This window comes from Hylobates moloch, unplaced genomic scaffold, assembly GCF_009828535.3.
Source record: "Hylobates moloch isolate HMO894 unplaced genomic scaffold, HMol_V3 SCAFFOLD_8, whole genome shotgun sequence".
NCBI classification, from domain to species: domain Eukaryota; kingdom Metazoa; phylum Chordata; class Mammalia; order Primates; family Hylobatidae; genus Hylobates; species Hylobates moloch.
The window spans coordinates 93,523,776-93,541,925 of NW_026652283.1; the positions used below are offsets into that span (position 1 = coordinate 93,523,776).

The following is an 18,150-nucleotide window of genomic DNA, read 5'->3' on the forward strand; positions in this document are numbered from 1 at the left end:
CTAATTGTGAGCCAGGTGGTTGGCAGAGAGTTGTATCACCATTAAAGACCCAAAGGGTGCAGGGATGATTGTCACCATCATAGGTCCTCTTTTTTTTTTTTTTTTTTTTGAGATGGAGTTTTGCTATTGTTGCCCAGGCTAGAGTGCAATGGCGTGACCTCAGCTCACTGCAAACTTCTACTCCTGGGTTCAAGTTATTCTCCTGACTCAGCCTCTCAAGTAGCTGGGATTACAGCTGCTGGCCACCATGCCCAGCTAATTTTTGTTTGTTTGTTGGTTTTTTGTATTTTTAGTAGGGACCGGGTTTCACCATGTTGGTCAAGCTGGTCTCAAACTCCTGACCTCAGGTGATTCACCCCCCTACTTGGCCTCCCAAAGTGCTGGGATTACAAGCATGAGCCACCGTACCTGGCCCATAGCTCCTTTTATTCTCTAGTATGCCCTGCAGAAACGAAATAATGGATGCATCTCAATGAACCAAGTTCAACCAAGCTCAAACAATCGTCTGAGCACAACTGCTGATCAGGCCTTGATATGGGTCTTAATATCAACAACACAGGGGGTAGAGTTAACTCCAACCTATGAGACACCTGTAGCATGAGTGAGTAATAAATTCTGCTTTGTAGGCCTCTAAGTACTTGGGCTTTTTGTTGCTGCAGTATTATCCAGTGTAAAGCTGATTGATACAGAAATGAAGAACTGCTTCTGAATGATAAAAAACAAATCCTTTCAAAATCTCTTCTCTTTTATACACGGATGTCATTGTTTTCAAATTTTAAAAGTTGAAAATATGATTCCTAGTCCAAGATGTCAGAGAGAAGGCAGTGGGTCCTCCAATTTTCACACAGGGCTGGAGGGAGATGCTTCCACCTTTCAAGTGAAAGGATCCAATTGAGGGTGAGAGGGAGCATTTCATACACACTGAATATATTTTCTGTCACAACAGGGACTTATCACAACCCCATCTCTGTTGGAACCAGGACTCCAGGCAGTTCTAAGGAATTCTAAAAAGTGGCATGGATCTTCTATAATCAATGATTTCAAGAGACAGTCAGTCATGATCAATGTAGTTAAAATCACAACACTGAGTAATCCACAGAGATAATTACTAACTTGTAAGATTTCTTGTTTGCTTTCCATACTTGAAAAAGAAACCAACACATACAAAAAACACCCCTAAAAAAGGTGAAAAATAGGAAGTACTTTAAATCAACCCCCTTCTCATTAAAACATATTCTACCAGATGAAAATGCTATTTTAAAATACTTATGTCCAGAACACTTCTTATCATTTTGTCAAGAAGATGAAACAGTGAGAATATTTTACAATTGAAAGGGGTTGGTAGGAGTTATTTCCCAGAGAGACCTAATTAATCATTCAATAATTTGAAAGTATAACAGACATACAGAAACGTGAGCAAAAAAAAGAAGAGGGGGAAAGATTGATTAATTTCTATAAACTGAGCAAACCTGGATAACCAACACATAGATCAAAAAATATATAAGACTATCAGCACCCTCGTGTCACCCTTGTATAGCTCTCTCAAGATAAAAACTATACTGGTTTTGCAGCATAGATTACTTGAGCTTTACGTGAGTGGAATCATACAATATTTACTCTTTTATAACTGATTTCTGTTGTTCAGCAGTGTTTATAAAGTACACTCTTGTTTTGCAGGTAGCACTAATTGATTTATCCTCATTGATATATAATTTTCTATTGCATAACTTATGGAATTTGTGATATTTCAATAAATACCACAAGATATTTATCCATTCTATTGTTAATGAACTTTTCAGGCATTTCTATTTTTTTTTTTTTTTTTTTTTGCTGTTACACATGGTGCTGCTGTAAACATTCTTGAACACATATTTTGTTTAGTGTATGCTTTATTTTTGTTGAATATACAAATAGGGGGTTATGCCTACATTTAGTGTTAATGGATACTACCATACAGTTTTCCAAAATGACTACCAATTTTTACTCCCACCAGCAATGCATGAGAGTTTTCAGCACTCCACCCACTCATAGCACTTGATATTTTCCTTTTTTTTCATGTTAGCTATTTTGGTGGCTAGATGGTAATATTTCATATGGTTTTAAATTGCATTTCCATAATAGATAATTAATTGCACATCTTTTTCCATATTTTTTGGAAAGTTTTATCTTTTTTGAAGTATATATTCAAATTTTATTGCTCATTATTTTATTGACTTTACTGTTTTATTCTTATGGATTTTAGAAATATTTGTATTTCTATATGTCTTATACCAGTGACTTGCAATTTACATGGATTATACATAGATTAACTTATTTTGTGCCTCCTTTTTCAGTATTCTATTAGTGGACTTTTGATGAAAAGAAATTATTCATTTTAAAAAGTTTAAGTTATAATCTTTTCCTTTATCATTAGCTTTTTTTTTCTCTTTAAGAAAACTCTGTTTACTTCAAGACCATAAAAATATGATTGTGTTTTATTCTAAAGGCTTTCTAGCTTCAACATTTACAAGTACATTTACAATACATCTATCATTGAATTCTGTGTATGGTATGAGGTAAAGATTGATTGATTTAATTAATACCTTCACTTATACCTAAAAAGTTTATGAAGTATTATCTTACTAAATAAAACATCTTAGAATAGAAACAATTTATACCATAAGGAAAAGATACCCTGATTAGCAATAGTGGAACAAAGGCTAAACTATGCTAACATTTTATTGATGACGAAAGCTTTAACGAGCAAAAACTAGCTACAAGCTTCCTAGTAGCCAGGGTGAAAAAGTAAAAATAATGAATTTCAAAGATGTTATTGTCTATTAGAGAGAAGAATGCTATTTCCTAGGGGAAAATAAATTATTCCTGTGTTTTGCTCTGAGAGTAATTTTCCATGAAGACAGGCATAAAGGCATTAATTGGAGAACTATTTGTTTAATTTCAGGAACAGGAATGATAAATTATAGCCACAGGCAAACATTGAATCACAACTGTTTTCCTGCCCATTCAATAAATATAGAGATATTATATTTTTTCAGAGAAACAGAAAACACAGAAAAATTCAGATTTAGATTCTGAAATGTAAGAAAGTCTCCTTAGAGACCACAACAAAATTAATTTATATAACATGAACATATATTTAATAAATATATCAAGAAGCCTTAATTTCAAAATAGCAAAATAAGTCGGGAAAAAATCGAAGATAAAAATTATTTCCCCTTATCTTCTGCCATTGACTTCATCTCCAAGAATACAATGCCTAGGAAAAACATGCACTGGACAAGAAGGGCTGGTCACCGCTGGCAGCCTGGACAAAAGCAGGCTTTCTGCCTAGTTTGCCCTTAATTAAAACATCCACACACATCACACTCACCTTGATTTTGTTGCATCACCCTCTGAAGCACAATGACTACTATACAAATGTGGTTATTCCTTGTAGTATAAGGCCTGCAGGTGGACAGTAATATTAATTTTTTAAATAAGTTCTGTAAAGGATGACTAAATTTTTTGCAGCTCTCTCCAAATTCTATTTGTCCCTGAAAGCTTTGTACCTTCTAAAAGAAAAAAAATCCCCATGGCCTTGATCATCCTTTATTACACTCAGAAAATTACCCTAAACACCCTTATTGCCCTGAATAACCTAGATGAATTGGATTTTGTGTATCATGACCTAGAAATATTCTACGTAGGTCATTAGTGTCTCTTAGAGCTATCATGGATCTCAAAGGTCATCTAACCCTAATCTAACTGATCATCAGAGACACTTGTAGATCTTCCTAAATACATGAAATCATAAAGTCTCATTCCGTACCACCCGCTCCATTTACTGGTCTTGAATCACCCAAATTTTACAATTGATCAGAGCATTTAGGGACATGGTACTGCACTGGAAACTCCAGCGATGGATGCTTAGACAGAGCTTCCTATCTGAAATCTCACTTTGTTCCTAAAGCTATCAAGTGATGGAGGAGTCATTCTCTCTACTTTGGAGATTAGTAGATAATGACTCAAAGACTGAATAACCTGTCTAAAGAAAGAAGATGGACCCCACAGTTAGGAGGATGGGGTTTCGAATGCAGTTATAGTGAAAGGGAAGTGGTGAGAACCGATGGAGGCTGAGTGAGGGTCAGGCATGCGCCTTCTCCTGAATGAGTTGGGAAACAGCCTGATCTGAACAGAAGTCTCCAAAGATGAATTCTTTTGTGAAGGCACTTTAAGACAGCATAAGAGAAAACTCAAAATATCCACTAAAAGTGTATAGGTTTCCAGGAAGTACATTAATAGTAAGAATTTCAGGGAATCTTTCAGGTCAATATGTCAGCCTTTTGGTTCATTTAGAACAATATACAAAAGTATAATAAAAATTGGCTTAACCTCTATAAATGAACACTGCTTAGCCAATATGGCATTTTTCTTTTCCTTTCAGAAATGTAGAATGTGAAACCGCAGAAGGTTAAGGAGCTTGCACAAATTCCACAGCCAGTGTTTGAGTGTGTGTATGTGGTGGTGGTGGGGGATGGTATTCAAATTCAGGACTTCTTACATCAGTTAAAGGATGCTTTTTATATCCCATGTGGTAGGTATAGCAATATGGCAATGTGGAGAAATCCACATCATATCCTTATTATGTATGTATCCCCAAGCCCAGGAATACAGACTGCTGAAGAGCCACCAATTTGAAAAAAAAAAACCATCAATTAATTTCTTGAAGAAAGTTTAAATAAGATTTAATAACATATAGATATATACTCAACAGAATTAGACATTAGATAGAGATACATGTGTGTTTGTGTGTATATATGTGTCTGTGTGTGCATTTGCATGTGTATGCCAAAAATAACCCTAGGGCACTAACACAATGTAGATTTTTCACAACACTAGCTCCCTACATTCCACTTGCCTCTTTCACCAAATTCATTTAGAGCTTTACATTTTGCATAAAGATAAATAGAATACAGACATCTCAGTCCTCTGGTACAATATGAGTCTTGCGGGCATGTAAAGGAAGCTAACCAAGCCAGGTAAATCTCCAGTGAGAAAGACTTCTAGGCATAGTAAGGCAATAAATCATAAAATGATCTTTCAGCAGATTCAGCTGCAAGTGTTTTTTATCTATGCTCCTTTAAACAACTCTTTTAATGGCATCTCACTGTTTCTCCCTTAGGAAGTTATTTCACTGTATAATTGGCCTTGCTTTAAGTGAAATGTTCTTAATGTCCAATTTAAATTGCTACTTTTTTCAGTCTCAGGCCATTGCTCTCTGTTACATTACTATTAAGCACCTTAACTAATTCCTTTCTCTTTCAAAAGGATGAAATTGGCTTGCACATTTCATTTGAAAATGTAGCTTTATTCTTCTGAATCAAAAATTTAAAACACTTGAAAATGACAGATGAGCATCCTGTTTTTTGAGAAAGCAGGTGACTTTCCTGTTTCTGAAATTTCCACAGATTGCAGCAGCAGCCCATCTGGAGCGGTAGCTGTGAAGATAGCAGCTGCAGCAAGGAAGGTGCCACCAGGGCTGCATGCTCCATGGAGATTGTGGGATCACCACCTAAGCCTTCTGAGTTTGTGAGGTGGGAGCCCCAACCTCCTCGGCACAGCTGCAGCCACCCAGCCATGGCTGCAAACACCCGCATCCCTGCCAGGCTGTCCCCCATGTTCCCAGTGGAGTCGTGGCTCCAAGTGAGAACTTATGGTGCTTTTAGTGGGCCTGCCCGTGGCCACCCATGGACCAATTAGCACAGACTTCCTCCCTTCTGAAGCCCATCAAAACCCCCAGACTCAGTCAAACTCAGGTAGAGTCAGGCGGCCTGCCTGTAGATAGGAGCTACCCACTCTGGGTCTCCTCTCCACTGAGGGCTGCAGACATTGGGACGATTTGCCTGTGGAAAGGAGCTACCCACTCTGAGTCTCCTGAGGGCTATACTGAGGTGCTCAATAAAGCACCTTTCCACCTTGCTCACCCTCTAGTTGTCTGCATACCTCATTCTTCCCTGACATGGGACAAGAACTCAACACCTGCCAAATGGTGGAACTGAAAGACCTATATGTAACACAAACAGGGCTGAAACATGCCCAACACTCCCCATCCCTGCTGCCTGTGCTTGCCACATTGCAAGTGACAAGGAGAGAAGAGCTCTGGCCTTTCAGGGAGGCCAGACCTAAGGGCTCCTTGAGCCAGGGTGTGACACCCTCTTTGGGGCTCTGTGGTTCCTGGTGTCTCCAGGCTTCTAGGCACCAATGAATTCCCCACTGCCCGCAGTGGAAGCTGCTTGTGTTACACCTGGTCCAACCACAGCCTTGCACAGAGCTGGTGCCTATGCTGGTGCCTGGAGCTGTCTACCCTTCCACAGCAACTGGTGTGCCTCCCTGTGCACAATGGCTGGACCCCATGCTCTCTCATTGACACACCCCTTGCCACTCCACACCCTTGGCAGTGTGACATCTGGGCTGGTAGCATGAGCCAAGTGCAGCCTGATAGGCTGAGTGGGCAGAATGAGCCCAGCAGGACCAAGCAAAACTCAGGCAAAGGTGGCAAAAGCCACAGAAACTTCCAGCTGGAGGAGCGACACCGTAGGGATCCCATGACACCACTAGCTTAGAAATAATCAATGGGACTGAGACAAGTGACCAAGAATGCGCTACGTACATAGAGTTTCTCTAAGTGACCCTCTAATGGAAAGGCAAACACACTGATATTTCTTCAAACAATGTGAACCTTGTGCTAGTTGAGGTCCACTAATCTTTTACACAAAGGGGAGAGACACATTTGCAGAGACAGAGGTGCCTACTGACTGACTTTCTCAATAACATGGGAGAAACAACTGCAAATATCATGTTAAAAAATAGAACTGCAAGGGGGTAGAGAGTCTTATGGTAGTATCATGATAACAAACGTTGGTGGTTTCAAACTATTAGTGCAGTAAAAACCTTGGGGATACAGGGTGAGTGATATGGTCATAAGTATCACCTACATTTAACCATCAGATCTATTTTATTAGGCTATTCTGACTGAGGCTCTGCATCTTTTAGCTAGAAACATGATTCAGTGCTTCACAATAAACTTCCCTACTTTTAATTCCAGGACCTTTATATATATATGCCTTACCTTCTTCCTCCCTGGCCTCCTCCCCATCCCTAATCCCTACATGCCCTCTCATCTCCTATATACGCCAGACACTAAAGGTGAGAAGCCTGGAGTATTTAAAAAGTTGAGCTCTTACCCAGTGGGATGCTATCTAGACAAATTGGACTGGGCCTGTGGGTCATCTGCCCACACATCTTCATGAATACTTGCTGAGTCTGTTCATTGACTATCCATCAAATTCAGATTGAGCCTCATTCCTATTCGGATTTATGTCTCCTTCTGTTTGCTGTATCGGACCTCTTCTCTCTCTCATTCCAACACTGAGGGTAAAATGGAATAAAGCACTAAAACAAAACAAACTAAATAACAAACACAAATGTCAAGTATTCCGTGAGCTTCTGCTGTCAGGGCGGTGTTTAATATTGTCGTAGAGGAAGCATCATCAAGCCCAGCAGAAGAATCAGTTTTCTGTTAAGATATCAATAAGGTAGTGATTTTCCTCTACAGAAGAAGGGTATCAGCTGCCTCTCATCCCTAGAAGGTACACATTATTGAGAACAGCAGAAGACCCAGCTCAGCGAGCGAAAGCTCTTGCCACTGATGACACAAAACAGTGGCAAATCTTTTTGTAGAAAAGATTGGAGGTTGCAAAACCCTGTTGAAATCAGGTGATAAAGACTTGAACTTGAAACAAAAACTAAAGCAGAAAACTAGAAAATAATGCTAAAACTCTAAAGAGAACAACCTTTCTTAGTAAAAGGTGGACAGAATAACATGGGAAGAAGCAAAGATTTCTAATCTTGTGTGGAAGAAGCGGTATCCAGAATAGTCCAGAAAAAATGATTCTGAGCCATAATGAAAAAGCATTGTCACCATTTTTTTAAACAAGGGGAAATAGGGAGCTGATATTAGATTTCACTGTATATTGTGCATTGACACTAAATATATTGTGATGGAGATGCGGCAGCCCTTCCAATGCTGCTTCCAATTCCAGCTTAGTCTCTATTTGTTTTTCCCTGACAGATTATAGTGACTATGCCTGTGGTGCAACTTAAGACAGGGCACTTATGTGCCCTGATGCAGAAGGTTATGTCCAAGAGGGAAAAATGAGACATATATCTCTAAAGTATTTCTGTGCATCCAACTATCCAACAGAATTGCTCAGTGTTAAGAGTCTAGAGCTAGAAATCATTTTTGAATTTTCCCAACAATGCTAATGGTAGCTGTAGCTCAGTGGCAAATTTTAATTATTGTTGCATTCATCTCCACTTCCTGAAAGAAGAGGACTTTCGAGTGTAATCTATCCCACTTTTACAGACCTATACTTCTTTATAAACCATGCTGAGGTCCTATCACCTTGCAATAAAAAGTCTGCAGGAGTCGGTGGGTTCCTGTTAACTCTGTGCCTGGCGTTCAAGGTCATGCCAATCAGGCCCATTATGAATTTCCCTGTACACCTCCTCTTTTTGTTCTAGCTGTCCACTTCCTACTCTAAGCAACCTAGATTATACTGCCTACTTTCCCGTGTTTCTTTCTTTTCCATGCAGGCATTTATCTTGGTTGGGGTTATAACCCACCCATCCTATCTCTGCATGTTCAAATTTCATCTACCCAATAGAATCCAGGAAAAAAGCTTCATAAAACCACAGCCAGAAGCCATCGTTTCTTTCTCTAAGACCTTTTTACAACACTTTTCACATGAGACCTATAGTTAATTTCCTATATTTTTATTTATTTATACACTTATATAATTCATATTTCAAAAATTCATAAGCTTCTTAAAGGTAGGAGCTCCATGGACTGTGGCTCGAGGTCTTGAAATTAGTAAGTGTGAAATAAAAACTTGCTGAATAAATGAATGCGTAATCACTCTTGTTCTCGTTTACAATCACATAAAGGTGTAAAAGATCAGTAGAGACAAGTATATCTATATGACTATAACCATAATTAAAGATATAAATATAGATCTCAAACCCTTCAACATTAAGAATTAAAAATAAAGATCCAGAAAGTCTGGCATTATGGCACGACCTTCCAGATTCACATATTCACAGAAGAAATAGTTCAATAGTTCACACTACAGCAGTTACCAAAATATGCCATCATTGGAAGTAGGGTTGCGATATTACATTTTGATACAGAACACTGTTTCTATAGAATTAAAAGAGATCTGTTTGTGCTCTTGTTTTAGGACTCTCTAACACAATTAAAAAAACAAATGGTTCTTGCAATATTAGTCTTTTGACATATTCTGTGAACAAAAGATACTGTGTTCAAATATGTTGGAGAAACTATGCAAATTATGCCTTCTTCTTAAAAATTTATAATATAAAGTGATATATTAAAGGTTTCCAAAATTAGATAGCTTTTAGAAAGATTGTTTAACCTTGTTTTACCTTGTCTCTCAATTATGATTGTCCTTGCAACAGTCTGTTTCATATAACTATACATGTTCCAAGGAAACAGTCTTCCATGGAATTTTTAAAAATTTCTTCATTTAATATTTATATAAAATACTTACATTTATATGTAAGATATTACTTGACTTCAAAACCCAAAAGATCTGTCTTAATGCCACCTTGAGTGTTAAGTATTTATAATACTTTATTTTTTGTTTATAAATGATCAAGGTGTTGTGAGTGCCAAGGCACAGGTAAGAGGTGGGCCTGCAGCTTTGTCCACTGTTTGTACCTGTATACATGTGATATGGTTTGGTTGTGTCCCCATCCAAATCTCACCTCTAATTGTAATCCCCATATGTTGGGGTAACAACTGGTGGGAGGTGATTGGATCATGGGTTTGGTTTCCCCCATGCTGTTCTCATGATAGTGAATGAGTTCTCATGAGATCTGACAGTTTAAAAGTGTGTGACAGTTCCCCCTCGCTCGCTCTCTCCTGTCACCATGTGACACATGCCTTGCTTTCTCTTCACCTTCTGCCATGATTGTAAGTTTCCTGAGGCCTATCCAGCCATAAAGAACTATGAGTCAGTTAAACCTGTTTTCTTTATAAATTACCCTTTATAAATAACTTTATAAATAACAATCTCTGATAGTTCTTTATAGCAGTGTAAGAATGGACTAATACAATGTGGGACACAAGTAATAGGAGAATGGGAGTGTGAAAGTGTCCCCTTGCACTTTAGCTGTTAGCAAAAGTGGAAGCAGAGTCTAAATATGCATTTATTAAATCTCAAAATCCATTTCTGCTGTAGCATATTTTTCCTTGATTGTATTTGCTTCATTCTTCAATTCTCTCTTGAAAAACTGCTCTGGTTCATATATACTGCACTTGTTTTTTTTTGAAGACTTGCAATTCTGTTCTAAGTCTTCCAAATATATTTATTATAAATTACATAATCGCATTTCCATAATGTTGTATAACACACTTTGCTGCCTCACCTCATACCCTGTAGAACTATATTAAATCAATAACATGATTATGGCTTAAATTTGTTGGTGTTCTAGTTACAACATTTAGTTACAACTATCAAACAATAATGAAATGTATGATAACATTTACAAGATAAATTTAAGTGCTTTAAATTTATATGTACTCTTGTACATATAAGTGCCACATAATTAGAATATAATCCAGTATGCAATAAAATTTTGCTGAAAAAAAATGAATGCATAAGTCATTCTTGTTCTCTTTTACATTCATATAGAGGTATAGAGAATTATTAGGAATAACTCTAGCAATATATCAATATATTTATATATCTATATGTTCTCCTATATCTTGATATGTTTATAAACTGAATAATCTGTACTTACAAAATGTGATTGTGATAAGATTAGTAACTAAAATGAAAAAGTAAGGGTTCTCCTGATAATAAGTTTTCAAAACGTTTCACTAATAAAACCATCTTTCTACACAGCCATCCCCAAAATTCTAATGCAACAAAACAGTAAGCATAATCTAAGATTTGGAATACCATGATGCTGGTGCTATGGTTTGGATGTGCTTTGTCTCCACAAAAACTCATGTTAAAATTTGATCCTCGGCCGGGCGTGGTGGTTCACACCTGTAATCCCAACACTTTGGGAGGCCGAGTCGGGTGGATCACCTGAGGTCGGGAATTCAAGATCAGCCTAACCAACATGGAGAAACCCCGTCTCTACTAAAAATACAAAAAATTAGCCAGGCATGGTGATGCATGCCTGTAATTCCAGCTACATAGGAGGCTAAGGCAGGAGAATTGCTTGAACTCAGGAGACTGAGGTTGTGGTGATCCGAAATCGTGCCATTGCACTCCAGACATTGCACTCTTGTTCCAACAAGAGTGAAACTCCATCTCAAAAAAAAAAAAAAAAAATTGATCCCCAGTGTATCAGGGTTGGGAGGTGGGGCCTAATGAAAAGTGTCTGGGTCACTGGGGCAGATCCCTCATAAACAGGTTAATGCCCTCCTGTGGGGTTGAGTGAGTTCTCACTCTTGTTGGTTTCTCTTTCTTGCTTCCTTCCTCACCATGTAATCTCTTTGCACATACCTGCTCTCCTGCTTTATGCCACGAGTTGAAGCAGCTTGAAGCTCTCACCAGATGCAGCTGCCCAATCTTGAACTTTCCAGCCATCAGCACCTTGAGCCAAATAAACTTTGTCTCTTTGTAAATTACCCAGCTTCAGGTATTCTTTTATAGCTACAAAAATGGAATAAGACAGATGTATAGGACTATTTTGTGAAAGTAGGAAAGAAGGTTTTGCCTGCAACAATATCCAAATGGAGTTATACAATAAATATCAAATGTCTAAACATGAGATACTGCTATACCTTTGGAGAAAAGTGGTCAAATGAAATTTCTTTAGGTGTAAAACCCTGTCTTTACCACTAACATACCGTATATTTCAAATCCATAGAAAAGAAGGCTCAGTAATTCTAAAGATCTTGAAAGAAAATGTCAAAAGTTTGCAAAATTTTATGAAAAAAAATAAATATTCAGGCTCATATTTGGATTCTTAAATTTAGGATAACTGCCAACATCAGAAAGCTAAATGGAGAATATTTGCCAACCCCATCTTTCCATTAGGGGAAGATATTAATTAAGCAAAACACAGTGCTTTTTTCAGAGTAGCTAATGGCTCAATAAGAAAAAAATACAACACCCTTTTGTTATAACTCTTTTCATGGTCAGAGTAGACCACGGAAATATTAGTAGACTGAAATTTGAGAAAATGGAACAGACTTCATAAGGAATAAAGCCAATTAGAGTATATGTAAGAGTTCCCTTTCAAAGGAAAAAGAAAACAATAGTATAGAATGAAGTGATGGTAATCTGCTAGATAGAGTTCTTAACTGGCTGCTTAACTCTATCCACAGCTGAACAACATAAAAACAGCAAACCTAACAGAGAATGTGATAATATGAAAAACAATAGAAATTATCCAGATATACTCCCTATATTCTTCTCATTGGTAATAATGGTTTTTAGACAAAAAGTATAAAATACAAAACTATTAGTCATTGTACTGTGATATTAAAGGGAAAACAAAGGGGTTTTATTTCCCCATTAATATCTTCCAGAAGGGCCAAACCTCAGAGTTCACAGCTCTGTTATTTCTCAAAGAGACATTAGGTAGACATGGGCTTCATCTAAATGGAATTGCCAATGTTCTAGATCTTTGCAATTAAATCGTTGCTATGTTTACTTTGTTTTAAATTACTGGTACAAACATTAGCACTTTTGAATTACTGACTCACTGTCAATACTAGTGGCACTTTCGATTGTATGACCCAATATAACAGACATAATCAGACCATGCCTCTTCTGATTTTCCTCTAAACAATGATACCTTGTTTTCAGGTACATAATGAAACTCACATGAAGGTAAAACAGGGTTTGGTATAGGGCTGCTGTTAATGACGACATGCAGGTTTTCCTAGTTAGTGAAGTATAACTACACACTTTTAATAGTCCTATAATTAATAGGAAGGTATATATTTTAAAACTGCAAACTCCATGAATGAATGAAATGGATGCCATCTTATTTTCAGGACCCTTTAGTATTATGACAATAAACTACAGTTGGCTAAGTCTTCGCTACAGCATATCCACACGTGATGGCAGTTTACTTATAAATACCTGAAATACCTTTTCCATGCAGTATTCATGAAATAGTGTTTGAAGGGAATACAGTGACACATAAGAAAACACACATTGGAAGACATAGTGAACCAAACTGGTGGTAAAAACATGACCTTCCTCCATAAGGTCAAATAGTTTTATTTTGATTAAACACTACAATACAGTATATATCCATTAAAAAAGAAAACTCTATGATGTATATAAATTATTCCTTCAATTCATCAATTCTTCTTTGCTTTTCCATTACAGCTTTGGTACAATGTGATTTAGTATATAATTTTTAAATACTTTTAGCATCACAAACTCAACACAAAGTACAAAACTAATCCAAATTAGGGATATTATAATCTACACAGTGGTATTCAGTGGTAGGAGAAAATCTTACCTTGATGAATTCATGTCACTAGCTAAGCTATAAAGGCATACCTAGCAGACATGACAGAAATATGCACCATTAACCAGCTAACGTGTATATTAGTCTTTGTTTATTTTTTACAGAATACCAGCAGCAATCATTTGAGTGTTGAGTGAATAGTTAAGTCCTCAGCCAGTTTTCCCACCTTGTTCCTCTTCCATCAAAGGCCATGAGAAATATCTGAAGAAATGTACCACAGCCAGAGCTCTCAGAATTTGACCTGCCAACCGGCATTGCTCATACTTGCACAGTTTGTTCTGCAGCTAGCCGACATCACTGGGACAGTGCTGGAGGGGCAGTGTGGGCCAATCAGCCTAAGGTTGTTCTGAGGGGTGGGCGGTGTGACATTACAGTAAACAGGCATTCCAGTGGCTGGGAGTGACCCTTGACCTGCCTGGTTAGGTAGCATGATTGGCTGTTGGTATGACTGCTGGGGCAGTCCTTGAGAACCCTGGGTCATTGGCACCTGTAAAAAGACACAAGCAAGAACCCTGTATGAAGAGGCTATTTTGGTCTGTACAATAAACAACACGGTGTCATGAAAAATATTCAAGCTTTTGAGTTAGACCTAATAGGTTATCAATTCCAGCTCTGCCATTTATCAGCTGTTTCACATTAGGAAAATCACTTAACTTCTCTAATTCCCTAGTCCATTGCGATAATGACATACATGCTTCAAAGTGCCATTGAAAGGATTGAAGGGATGGTGTAAAGTGCCTGGCACACTGCCTGGAATGCAGTAGATGCTCAGAAGGTGTTAGTTCTGAGTTTCCTTCCCTTCTCTCTCAATGACCTCTAGAAACTATAGTCTAGATCTTCCACTCTGGGTTTCTCTCAGTTTGAAAAGCCATGTTCCCTTTCTGATTTTATGCAAAGTGGCCTGGAGTCCTCCATAGTAAAAAGGGCTTTTGTCCTGGGCACCTACTGTACTCTCAACCTGCAACTTTAGAGAACGCTTATTGTGGAGCTAGAGGTAGAAGTTGATACAATGTGAATCAGAATAATAGGGTAGGGGCCCTTGGATAGGTCCTTTAGGGTCAGAAGCACCTGGTACAGTTAAATTTAATTATTATACCATTTCACTAACTCTTTATTTTTACTTCTGGGGTATTTTAGAATATACATCACAAAAGGATACCTAACACTTTTAAAATACTTAACTTGGGTTTAGTCCAGAGAATGTAGTTGTTAGGCTCCAGAAATGCCCTTTAAATGAATCTGAGATGCCATATTAAAATCTCTTATAACTTAAAGTTATGGAAAAATGAAATTGACTTGGGTGTGTACAAAAATGAATGGGAATTTGTCATGAGGACTTTCTACCAATAAGCAAAGTGCAATAAAATTTCCGAAGGTCTTTATGAATAAAACTGTAGACTAATGCATTTTCTTCCATGAATATGAAGTCATATGGGAATAAACTTAGCAGAGAATTCAAAAGCCACAGTAGTGATAGAAGCATGTATTTTGCATTTTCTACTTTTCTATTATAATCTTGATTCAAAGTAAATTATCAATAGTTATGGGCCAAGCACCCACTACCCAGCCAGCCACCAAAACCAGGGACAGACCCACAGCTTCCATTTTGGCAAATGCTACTTTATAACCCACAATTTTCCAAGCTGCTTATGAGCACCTGATAAGAAGACATTGTTGGGTAGGAAACCATCACGCTTTGCACCGGAGTTCCTTGTTGGTTATTCATCACGTTCTGACTCTGAGGTGGCTGCTGCACTCCTATTAGGCCTTGGAAACCCTGTTGACCAGACAAGACTGGCTGGTAACCTGTGAAGAAAAGAGATCTTTTGAACTGGTTGTGCAGAAAGAACACAGTGATGTTTCTTGGGGTAAAAGTATTGATTCAAAAGGCAGCCTTAAGACATCTCAATCTCCACATTCAGAATGTGTTATCAGATGTTTATTCCCTAAGAATGCATTTTCTCTTTTTTTTTTACTTCTAAGAGTGAACAGGATTATGGCTTTAAAAATTCACTGACATTTCTATTGTTATGCAGAATGGTCTATTGAATACATGTGACAATGATAAATTCTTCATGGCACAAAAACAGAAGACTCTATTGATACCAATTGACTACTATAAATTACACCTTTCATATTTGGCTTTTTCTTTGGTTTTGAGGATATTTGGAGAATTCACAGATTATCAAGTTATTTTAAAATTAAATTGACTCATTCCCTTACTATCCTCTTTTCCTGGACAATCTCATTTCAGACATAGAGACCACCAAACAGCCCATTAACTTTGGATGAATTCTATTTTTTTATGTTCTAGTGAACGACATGACTCGCTACCCTGAGGAATTCACAATAACCACTGCCTTAGACAAAAAGGCAAAGCAAGTGGGACGCATGTGATGCTTTTCCTCTGTTTCGCCACTAGCTTCTGAGAGAATTTTTTGGTAAAATACTCCAATATGTGACCAAGTATTAATACATATAATAGATAATACAGAATACAATATTCAAAAATTATCTGTTCTTGTCTTTCTGGGTGGGTCAGTTTGTTAGCCTTCATTTGTCTTTTTTTAAGTAGGCCAGAATTGATTTATTCTAGTTATTTAAATCCTCACTTCAATGAGTGGTTTAAAATGCATCCTTATAAAGGAAGCCTGTGGATTGTTCTTGTATATGTTGGGAAGAAAGTTATGATTTAGGTGAAAACGACACAGTGGTAAAGAAATGAAAGACATTCATTTTATGCTGTATAATAAGCTCCTTCCAGAGCTCATATTATTAACCATGTAGAGCACCTGAGAGTAAGTGGAACTGCTATCTTATTACAATTCTCTGAGAGAAAAGAATCTTTAAAATCCTAGATTTTCTTAACACAAATATGAACTAACTTTCACAACTGGATTTAAAAAATTGAAACCAAAAGTTAAAAACTAGCTAATCAATATGCATCATTAATAAATAATCTATATATTGAGTGCCTCTGACAGTCTTTATATTAAAGAAGGACCACATTATATTATAGTCTTTATAGAAGACAATACTTAACTATCCTTGGATACACAAAATGTATCTTCATTCATTTCAGAAATATTATGAAAATTTGGCTTGCAAATAGTCACTGAATTAGGAGATTGGCTGAGTTCATCAAATGAGATAGAAGCAAGGTGTCCTCAGTTTGGAGAATTGGAGAGCAAGCTTGGGAAAAGGCCAATTTGGGAGGTCTGCCCTATGCCTACAGTTGGCAAGTGGAACCAGTGTGTAATCTAAAAAGCTACCCTTTGACCTTCCTTATGTGTCCCATTGTTTTATATTCTTATTACTCACCCTAAATCATCTTCATAGTGGTTTCAATTTACTGAATTATTTTAAATTATTGTAAAGACATCACATATTAAGAATATAATTAAGGGTAATAACCACATTTCCTTGAGCTACATTCTGTCCACAGTAGAGAGTCAGAACCTTCCTTTAATATGCTTGGCAGGTCTATTTAAGACTAACAAGATCAGCTCAGAGTTCTGCATACCTACAGTGTTTGAAGTTTATACAATAAGAAAAAACCATCAGACCTGGGAACAAGAAATGCGATTAATCCCATATTACCATTTTCACTACTTCTACTTCTCTGTTCTCATTTGCAGAGAGACTTGACAGAAAATTATTTTCACATTAATTGCAGAAAATTGTTTTCGATTGTTTTTCATTGTCTAGGTCTCCCATTGTTATTCATACATCCAATTGCCCTGGAAAATTCCATGGCTAGTTTGCCATTTTATTATGACATTATTCCAAACCACATCAAGCTCTTTGTAGCATGAATTATTATATACATAAGAAAACAACTTGGGATGATCATAGAAAACTTATAACCAACAGACTTCCTTCTGATTTAGTTCTATAGCAAAGAGCAGGCAATGTACACTCATTCTCAAGTCCATATAATTGTGAATATAATAAGGCCTTACTTCTGGCTGAAGATTGAAAGCACAAGTTGAAAATGAGAGGAGTGCCATTTCGTACTTTGAATTATATTTGTTTATACACTGAAAGGCCAATTGGCCTCAAGGGATCTTCACAGAATATATACAGTTACAATGTAAACAAACAACAACAAAAAAAATGGAGGGGAAAGGAGGGAAGGAGAAGAGGGAAGTGGGGGAAAGAGAAGCGGTTTGCTTCGCGTCTGAAGATTATGTATTTCCTTATTGAATCCTTCCATCCTTTCACAGAGGCATTTGTTTGAAAATAAATTAGGTGGCCTATAAGAGATTCACTTAACACACCATCTTCTAAACCAAAATTGGGTGAAGGGAAAATAATAGAGCTGTTAAGACATTCAGAAAGCAGAATATCTTGGTTGGAAGAGGAAGCAATCCTTAATATTAAATAATATTTAAGAAGAGAAAAAAAGGGGGCAGGTTGGGTGGCCCCATCCTAGTAAAGCTGCAGAGCCTGTGAGAGCAGGATTCATCTTTGCTGCCAGCCCAGATGCAGCTGCCCTGCCACAGCATCTCCTTCTCCAGGCCTCCTCTGCCTGATGATTTGTGAACTTTAATATTCAGTTATGCATAGCAGTGGGCTATGAGC

At 37.3% G+C, this 18,150-nt stretch overlaps 1 protein-coding gene across 36 annotated transcripts in view; it reads right to left on the reverse strand.

The window, feature by feature from the left end:
* Window positions 1–8,798: 8,798 nt before the first annotated feature.
* Window positions 8,799–18,150, reverse strand: part of ARPP21 (cAMP regulated phosphoprotein 21) — a 160,473-nt gene continuing 151,121 nt past the window's right edge. For all 36 annotated transcript variants that reach the window (XM_058443060.1, XM_058443056.1, XM_058443053.1 and 33 more), the window contains 2 exons: window positions 15,224–15,372; window positions 8,799–14,053 (listed from right to left, as the gene is read on the reverse strand). In XM_058443060.1, coding sequence (XP_058299043.1) covers window positions 13,796–14,053; window positions 15,224–15,372 — 407 coding nt within the window. In that variant the 3' untranslated portion in view covers window positions 8,799–13,795. The remainder of the gene's footprint in view (window positions 14,054–15,223; window positions 15,373–18,150) is intronic.